This window comes from Sinocyclocheilus grahami, unplaced genomic scaffold, assembly GCF_001515645.1.
Source record: "Sinocyclocheilus grahami isolate Dianchi unplaced genomic scaffold, SAMN03320097.WGS_v1.1 scaffold259.1, whole genome shotgun sequence".
NCBI classification, from domain to species: Eukaryota; Metazoa; Chordata; class Actinopteri; order Cypriniformes; family Cyprinidae; genus Sinocyclocheilus; species Sinocyclocheilus grahami.
In genome coordinates, this window is record NW_015505438.1 from 2,050,053 (window position 1) to 2,060,124 (window position 10,072).

At 35.9% G+C, this 10,072-nt stretch overlaps 1 protein-coding gene across 1 annotated transcript in view; it reads left to right on the forward strand.

Moving 5' to 3' along the window:
- LOC107599041 (acyl-CoA-binding domain-containing protein 6-like) overlaps positions 1-10,072 on the forward strand; it is a 36,626-nt gene that overhangs the window by 16,945 nt on the left and 9,609 nt on the right. Inside the window, exon 6 of the mRNA XM_016290526.1 lies at positions 9,730-9,760. Within this exon, the coding sequence (XP_016146012.1) occupies positions 9,730-9,760 (31 nt within the window). The remainder of the gene's footprint in view (positions 1-9,729; positions 9,761-10,072) is intronic.

Below are 10,072 nucleotides of genomic sequence, written 5' to 3' on the forward strand. Positions count from 1 at the left end.
TTTAACATTGTTTAAAGGTGTAGTGCAGTTTTGTTTAAACAATTGAATGTTTGTAGCAGCATTAATTATCAAATTATGATCATTAATGGATGGAGGAAAAGCATAACTGGTCCATGTTTATATCGCATTGTAAATTAATAAGTAAAACTTTATTTTAAAATGCTGATACAGCTCAAAAAGTAGACCAAGGTGCTAGCAGCAGAATCTGTATTGTGTGAAGCGCTATATCAGGGTTGCCCAGGCCCAGGCCCAATCTCTACTCAAAGCTAGCCCAAAACTAGCCCAATTGCATCCCCAGTTAAAATTCGCATTGCAGGGGATAAATACCATGTTATTGGAGTCGCTTCAACCCGTGGACATGAAAAACAACCCGCAGCAACAGTGCCCAACTTGGCAACACTGCGCTATATAAATAAAGGTGACTTGACACCAAGGTCATTGGTTTGATACCAAGAGAACACAATGTAAACCACTTTGTATAAAAGCATGAGAAATATACACATGCAACTGTGTTTAAGAACAAAAACACTGACACATTGCTGCAAGTCCCATTAAAGTACACCAGACAGGCCTGCAAAATGGCCAGCCGGCGAAATCGCACAATTCGGCACATATTTTTGCGCCATCTCCTGATTTGCATAATTCCCTCAGTGAATCGTGTGCTAAAATGCAGAAAGCACATGAAAATAAACGACGCTATCAGCGGGTTCAATTCATTCTCGACGAAGTGTTTCATTCTAGCCGCAGGCAGCTAAACTCCTCTGATGAAAAGCCTCTCCAGAACCATCTGTTTCTCCTTCTTCCTGCCGCCTTGCCACAATACGTACACTCAACAGTTTTCTTCCTGTTTTCAAACCATCCACATAAATTGTGAAGGACATTAAAGCTGTCCACAGCTGTGTGCTGAGAAAGAGGGAGAGAGAGATTGAGCATATTTCCCAGCAGGGGCAGAACTTGCCCTGTGGTTTATTAGTTTTTCCCCCCACAGCGATTTAGCTTGAGCCTGCAACATTGATTTTCATATTAGAGCGGTTTATGCATTTATTTATTTTATGTATTTCCTTTTGAACTGCTCTGATGATCCTGGACTTGCCCATGGTAATTTTCCGCCACTCTTGGCTCATGCGAAATTGCTTAATGGATCCTAAGATGTCCCTTGGGGTGGACACTGAGACGCAGACACAGACAGGGGGCGGGACTGAATTCCACGAATGTGTTTTGTTTTAATTTGCGCTTCTTTTTAAATGCTCTGCGTTTACCCAAGGACTGTCAATGGGAAAAGAGAGTCACTAATTCAAGAAGAACAAAAAACAAAACCCAGACAATGATTTAATGCGGTTGTAGGAAGGCGTGAGTGCTGGTTATGCAGCTGATTAACATACGTATGCTGTTGTGCATTAGAGAGAAGAGAGGTGAACGCTGCTCTACCTCCAGGATTGACTGTAAAAGAAAAAAATCAATCAGTCGTGCTGCTACTAATCAATCTCCCTCTGAATATTACAGCCAACTTAAACAGCCCCGTCCTCCATAAGTGTTTCCTTGGAAACAATGTGTCTACATCTTTCTATATCTCTCTCGATTTGTGTTTTTTTACTGCTAAGGCACAGATTTAAGTCTGTGATAGCTACATGCAGATAATGTCATTGTGTTTATATTTTCAATTTAGGTGCATATTTATTCTCAGGAATAAGGATTTAGTCAAATAATAGGCCTATGTCACAAGAGCCTTTGGTAACTTGAATGATTTTTTTCTTTTATGCAATGGGAGCAGCAGTAGTATGATAAAAATTGACCAGTGTTCAATAAATAATTACATTATAATAACTTCATCCATCAAATAATATACTTCATTATCCAAAATGGGATTGGTATTGTTCATACTGTATATAGACTGCTTTAATACAGAATTGATGTGCGGTTACAGGTGTATATTTTTTACAGTCGCTCCAAACCGTCCAATCAGATTTCAGATTCTGTTTTATTGTATAGTATCCATCATCTGCATTATGTTGATAATTGATTGTGGTGTGATGGATGCCCTCTGTTGAACGGCCTCAGTGAAGATGTTCGAGTGTTTTGAGATGGTACTGTGAGGGGAAAAAGCCTGACATGATCTTTACAGAGGGTTTGTCAAGGACATTTTGGGATTGAGTGATATGCACTGACAGGCTAACCCTCACACACACACAGACTGGCTGGCAAGGTTAACACACTGCACACAGAGGTGAAATAGATTCAATTAGGAGCGGTCCACCCGCCTGATCCTTTTAACACAGCTCTCCCAACGAGAAAGTACCCTTGTCTGCACACTCATATGGGTCAGTCCTACTATGCAGTATTTTTGTGTCTTCATCATATATGTCTTAATATATTAGTTAAAATATTAAACTCACTTTTTTATTGTTTTGTGGTTTTTATTTATTCTTTAGTTTTCTGTAATCACAGTGTTGTAGGAGTGTTTGTTTTCTACTTGGGTTTGAAAAGATATTGCCATTTTTTATTTTTCCCCATGTGTTATGCACTTACACGGTACACCAGCAATTTAATAAGACATGTTCCAGGTACTCCTTAATTTAATTACAATTTTCCTTTCTCTCATTGAAAATTGAGGGTCAATTTCTCAAAATTGAGATATATAATAATAATATGAATAAATAAGCTTTCCATTGATGTGTGGTTTGTTAGGATAGGACAATATTTGGCTGAGATACAACTATTTGAAATCTGGAATCTGAGGGTGCAAAAAAAAAAAAATCTAAATATTGAGAAAATCGCCTTTAAAGTTGTCCAAATGAAGTTCTTAGCAATGCATATTACTAGTCAAAAATTAAAAACGGTAGGAAATTTACAAAATATCTTCACGGAACATGATCTTTACTTAATATCCTAATGATTTTTTTTGAAAAGATATTGCCATTTTTTATTTTTCCCCATGTGTTATGCACTTACACGGTACACCAGCAATTTAATAAGACATGTTCCAGGTACTCCTTAATTTAATTACAATTTTCCTTTCTCTCATTGAAAATCGAGGGTCAATTTCTCAAAATTGAGATATATAATAATAAGATGAATAAATAAGCTTTCCATTGATGTGTGGTTTGTTAGGATAGGACAATATTTGGTCGAGATACAACTATTTGAAAATCTGGAATCTGAGAGTGCGAAACATTTTTAATATTGAGAACATTTCCTTTAAAACTGTCCAAATGAAGTCCTTAGCAATGCATATTACTAATCAGAAATTAAGCTTTAATATATGTATGGTAGGGAATTTACAAAATATCTTCATGGAACATGATCTTTACTTAATATCCTAATGATTTTTGGCATAAAAGAAAAATCTATAATTTTGACCCATACAATGTATTGTTGGCTATTGCTACAAATATATCCCAGCGACTTAAGACTAGTTTTGTGAACCAGGGTCACATATTGTTTTAATTGCTAATGTATTAAGGTACTTAATTATATCATCAGAAAATTACAGAATTTTCGGTAAGAAAACATCACAAACATCAGAAAGCATCAATTATTCTTTAATGTTTTGTGGTATTAGTGTTTCTCACTTTCTGTAACATTTTGAAAGAAAGCTTTTATGCTCACCAAGGCTGCAATTATTTGATCAAAATACAGTTAAAAAACAGTAATATTGTGAAATATTACAATTAAAATTTTATAAATGCAGTAAAATGGAATTTTCTGCAACCATTACTCCGTTCTTCAGTGTCACATGATCCTTCAGAAATCATTTGAGTATGCTGATTTGGTGCTCAAGAAATGAATCTTAATGTTATCGATATTTAAATTATGAATTTTAAAAAAATTAGAATTGAGTGCCTAGATTTGACAAAAAATTCTCACAGTTTATTATACCATAAATAACTATTATAAGACCAGCTTTTAGTCATTCTTAACATTACTAAAGATACCGCATAACAATAATCCATTCCCTCTTTGCAGCTTGAATATCTTAGTTTAATATATGCAAAAGGATATGAACTTCTTTAGTGTAAAGAAGAAGGAACCCAGATATTCATAAATCTTGTATTATATCTGTGTAAGACTATAGGTGTTATGATCATGCATACGGCTGCATTTTCTGAATGCTCTGATTAATGGCACCTGCTCATCATAAGCGTATCTGCATATGAATGCCGTGTGGTTATATCGATTCACTCCTCTGTCTATCCCTCTCTCCTCCTCCTGTCTACTGCCAGGGTCATTAAAAAACCCTGCGCTCCCTGCATACAGTCATCATAAATCATAATTGCATGTGCATTTTTCCCCATTTGTTTAATGTTTCTGTCCGGGACAGCAGAGGGAAAGAAAGCAAGCGAGAGAGGGAGATAAAGAGAAAAAGGGTGTTCCTGTGAGAGATTTAGTCGTGCTAGATAAAGCTGTGACGGTGGCTCCCAGCACACCTACCATATGCCACGGGGAACTGCCGGGTTGTGCTGGTATGAAAACATGAAAGCTTTTAGTGACCTGGTGGGCAGCGTATGTATGCCAGCTCCCATTGAAGCCTAAACAGATGGTACGACTGCCTCTACCACAGATGCCTCAGAAACATAGTCTAATCCGTTTTACTATTATATTTCACTTCATCTTTGCTATTTCTCTTCCATTTCTTACTCCCCCATTTCTTACTTACCCTGATACACTGTCCTCATTCCACTAATCGCTTTTATATTGTTGTTTTCACTTTCTTCCTGTGTCTTTCCACTCTGTGTTGTCATCAGAGGGCTGTTTTGAGGTCCCTTTGGGTTAGTCTGATTAGACGATGCTCCCTGAATGGATTGAAATACATTGACAGTAATGGGAAAGAGAAGTGTTCGAGTACACTTTTGAGTGTATATTGATGCCGATCTGTGATGGCTTGTTGATGTGAATAGAAGAGTTTAGATTGTATAAGCTTGTATACCGGTCAAAAGCTTGGAGTTGGTAAGATTGTTTAAATGTTTTTTAAAGAAGCCTCTTATGCTCAGCAAGGCTGCATTTATTTAATCAAAAATCCAGTAAACCAGTAGTATGGTGAAATATTATTTCAATTTAAACTGTTTTCCATTTGAATAGAATTTAAAAAAATAATGTATTCCTGTAATGGTATAGGTGAATATTTAGGATCATGTTACATGATCCTTCAGAAATACTGATTTGGTGTTCTCTCTTGTTATTATCAATGTTAAAAACAGTTGTACTGCTTAATATGTTTTAGGGAAACATGACTATTTTCAGTATTCTTTGTTGAATAGAAAGTTCAAAAGAACATCGGTTAAAACATCATTAATGTCTTTACTGTCACTTTTGATCATTTTAATGCATCCTTGCTGAATAAAAGTATTAATTTCTTTTAAAAGAAAAACACTTTTTTTCAGTGGTAGTGTATTTTGTACCAAAGTGCACTGCATTTAACTTGCTGCTATTGTCAGCATAAAAACAAGAGTAGAAAAATGAATTTAAATTTTGAATCACAGGTTCTCATCGTGGACTTTTGAACCCTACTGCTTTTTTTCCTGTCTTTCAATAATATAAGTTTCTATGATCCACATTGGGATGTGAATTGGTTTTTGTATACAAATATATATATATGTATTCTCTCACACATGTATCTGGGATATTTGTGTTTTCTGCAATGCAAGGAAACCTAGAGGTCTAGCAGTTTCTTTCTATGTAGTTTCTCGATTAGGGTGGAGTTTTCTTGGGAAAAATGCTATGCTGGCTTCTTACTCGACTTTTGCGCTTCTCCCTTGAAAACCAAATGGAGGACAATCCAATGTATGCCTGATTCCATCAGACTGCTCTAGAGACATTAGTCTCTGACCCCCTCACACACACACACGCACACACATAAATACATATAAGCAGGCGCTCACACATACATGCATTCACACACAGAGCTGCATGTTTTTAATTGGCAAAATTAAGATAAGATAAAAATAAAGAATTATTTTGTTTTTTGTTGAAGAAATGAGTTAGTTGAGTAATAGTAAGGAGATAGTGAAGGAGAAGCATCCAATAAGTGTTCAGCACACTTATGAATTTCTTCAGTACTGTTTAAAAAGAATCCCAGGGTTGAATGGTGTACTTAAAATATTACAGTAGATGATTCTGCTAGTGCGAATAAACTAACTTTAACAGGTGTATGTCTATATCCATTTCCCATGAATCATAGCAGTTTATGTTCGAGCCAACCTGTTTGTCTGCTGTCTCCATCCTCACACTGCCTCTTGTGTCCATGCTCTAGAGCTCTGGGCCAATGCGGATGTTGCCTGCACACAAGATTAGTGAAAGAAGATTATGTTTCGACTGTTTAATTATGGCTATATGTATTTATGTGCATCTCCATATCGACCATTCTCATAAACATCTGCCAGTCTTTATTCTATCGAGAAGGAAAAAGAATTTTGCTCATTTTTTGTCTTTTGATTTTTTTAACAGTGCATGTGTCATAACAATATATATTCTAACTGACTAATTTCTGTATTTAATAATTTAACAGGTGTATGTCTATATCCATTTCCCATGAATCATAGCAGTTTATGTTCGAGCCAACCTGTTTGTCTGCTGTCTCCATCCTCACACTGCCTCTTGTGTCCATGCTCTAGAGCTCTGGGCCAATGCGGATGTTGCCTGCACACAAGATTAGTGAAAGAAGATTATGTTTCGACTGTTTAATTATGGCTATATGTATTTATGTGCATCTTCATATCGACCATTCTCATAAACATCTGCCAGTCTTTATTCTATCGAGAAGGAAAAAGAATTTTGCTCATTTTTTGTCTTTTGATTTTTTTTAACAGTGCATGTGTCATAACAATATATATTCTAACTGACTAATTTCTGTATTTAATAATGTATTTATAATATGATTTTAAGTTGCAATGTTTCCCTTACCGTGATGTGTTCTGTCAAAATAACATAGTTAATAGTTATTGTTGCAACATTAAAATCAAACCGGTTTTTGTTGGTTCTAAGTTACCACAGTTTTATCACAGTTGCAAAAAATTATTGTAGTAACTATAGAATTTTGGTGAAAACTATGGTCATCATGGTGAATAAAAGAGTGTTTTTAATATATATATTATCAAATTTATGAAAATTATTTTCTTATCTTTCTTGCATCACAAGAAAATGTGAAAATTAAAACATAAAACGTTTATCATTAATTAAAAAACAAAAACAGCTATGTCTGTTTGTGTTGTCGCATTTTATTATGCTAACCAATATTCGTGTACTCCGTATCCTGTTCAGAGGGAAGTAACTGTATGAGAGAAGGTGAGGAGAGAGACTGCATCAGTATTCTGTTCCTCTAGTAGGATTTTAACCAGCTAATCCAATCAGAGAGCCCCTGGGAGTCGCTCTCTCGCCTCTCCATAAACAATAGCATCTGACTCTAGGATCGTTTGAGAGCCCTGGCCCTGGTGCGATGAAGATTTTTGTATTAGGAACAATGGGATCAGACTTAAGCAGCATCTGACTGACAAGGCCATCCACCTTGGCTCACTACTTTGGAGAAGAAATTTCACTCGGTTACAGCTTAAAAGAACAAAGTTCTGAACGATAGCATCACGTTTGGATAATTGATAATGGCTGTTCTGAAACCTACTTTTTAAGGCATTTTAAGGCATCATAGGCTCTCCTGATGCGAAGCTTGTTTCAAAATATAATCTGCAAAATATCTTGTTTTGGAGCATCATGTTTCCCAGAATGTATTGCAACAAGCTCAAATGGCGGACAGCGAAATGTTACTATACCATATTTTCCAGAACACAAAACACGATTGTTATCATCTGAAATGTGCTGCATCTTATATTCCAAAGGGGTACTCAACAGACGGCCAGCGTTGGATTAGCATTGGATCATAAATATACTTTATTTTTATGAAAATACCAGCGATGGCTTGAAGAACACAGATAAACCATATATTGTCATTCGTGTGTTTACTGTATTCATGTTTGATCAGTTTAAGCGTTTATATCTTCTTTTTATTCAGTCATAGCTATAGCTAGATGCCTTTGCTCATATTAGGGATTTCCTGGAGCGTCATGAGTTCTATTATGTCTGTGATGCCTATGTGTAGTTTCCACATGAGGGCGCCCTCTGGTGTCCAGTATGAAACAGATTACATGTGTTTAGCGCTCAGTAATGTGCACTCCACCCTATTTTGGGCATAAACAGGAAAAATAATCCTTTTCTCTAAAGAACTCTATTTGCTCAAGAATGTTTTGTTTGAATATAGAGTTTGTTCAATACTCTTGAGTATGAATGCATTTTTTTTTATTAATATAGCAAAAAAACTTTTAATCCATTTTTTTGGTCTAGATTTTCTTTTTTATTATTAAAACTGCAAATATTTTCTTTAATAAAGTCTGATGATGCAAATGGTAATTTGTGGCCCTTCGCATTTTATGCGATTTAAATTTCACGTTCGCTTTATGCTTGGTGTTTATAATAAAAGTTATTTATACAGGAACGTAATATGTCATTTATACTAATATGCTAATTTATACTTAATTTTCAAAATTCTGTTCTATTCTGAATAATGTTAAATTTGTAGAGTTACAAGAACTAAAATACAAGTTTGTAGTGTTTATAATGTTTGTAAATGACTTCAACAATGTCATTTTGGCCTAATCCGACTTATGTGACTTAAATTCAGCATTAAAATGCTCTGTTTTATTTAATAATTCAGTATTTTTTACTTGTTAGAGTGTTACACTGTAAGCTTTTCAATATGATAACAAGTCTACGGTCAAATTTAAACACTATGCATGACCTGTAGAGTAAATCCTCTGTGCAAGAGTCTGTACAGTGGGCTAATGATATCGTCTATGGAGGATAATGCAGGCTGATGTTGTGTCAGAGGGGCAAACGTGCGACATGTCATAAAAACTCTCTCTGTAGTTCTCATTGGGTTCTGATGATCTCCACCAACCACCCAGCCAAAACAATAATGCCGTTTGTCATCATTATTAAGGTGAGAAGACACATTGAAGTAGCAATTAAAGTATAATTTAGCTCCATGACACGTGTCATCCACGGAACTTCTCGACCCCTTGAGTGTTGCATTCCACTGGATTTATATCCACACACACGCAGGATCCTTAATCCTTGCCCTAAATGTGGCTTTCTCTGCATCGCACCTCTGATACCACAAGCTGTGCAATTTGTCACCAGCACACCAGGCAGATTGGGCCTATTGTATAAGCATCTATTGTTGTGTGATGCCCTTGGTCTCCGTGGCTAATGCATCGGACACGGTCCCTGCAGGGGACAATGAATAGATCATCCTAGACCTTTATACACATACAGCATGATGGCCTCATAGCCTCGTTGAGCACGCGGGTCAAAGGTTTGTTCATATTAAACTGGTTTATATGTCCATCTAAACAAAGTTCTCAAGCTTCTCTGATCCTGGTTATTTGTTCAAAAGTCTGTTTTGGAGGTTAAAGGATCTAATTGTTTATCTGACAGGAAATCAATGTTTAATCAGTTCTCTTAATCCTTTCCAAGTTGAAATCACCTGTTTTAGGCTGCATCATGTGGCGGTAGTTGAACTCAACAGGCAGGCCTTACACTTGAACATGTTTGTTTGTTTTATGGTTCTTTTTGGAATCTAAGTCATTATGGAGAAAGATTAGAAAGTGTCTATAAAGAGTTTCACAATAGTTGAGTAGTTGTAATAGTCGATATCTTTTATAACTCTAAACTTCTTTTCTCTCACAGGATGATGAAGGACAGACCGCACTGCACTATGGTAAGAACAGAACTATGCTGTGGCATTAAATTTTTTTATTCTTAAACTTCAAATGGGAGTCATATATGTGACCCTGGACCACAAAACCAGTCATAAGGGTCAATTTTTTTTAAATTGAGATTTATAGATCATCGGAAAGCCGAATAATAAGCTTTCCATTGATGCATGGTTTGTTAGGATAGGACAATATCCTATCCGATTTGAAAATCTTGAATCTGAGGGTGCAAAAACATCAAAATATTGAGAGAAAATAATGCTATATTAATAATGCTATTGCTACAAATATACCCCAGCGACTTAAGACTGGTTTTG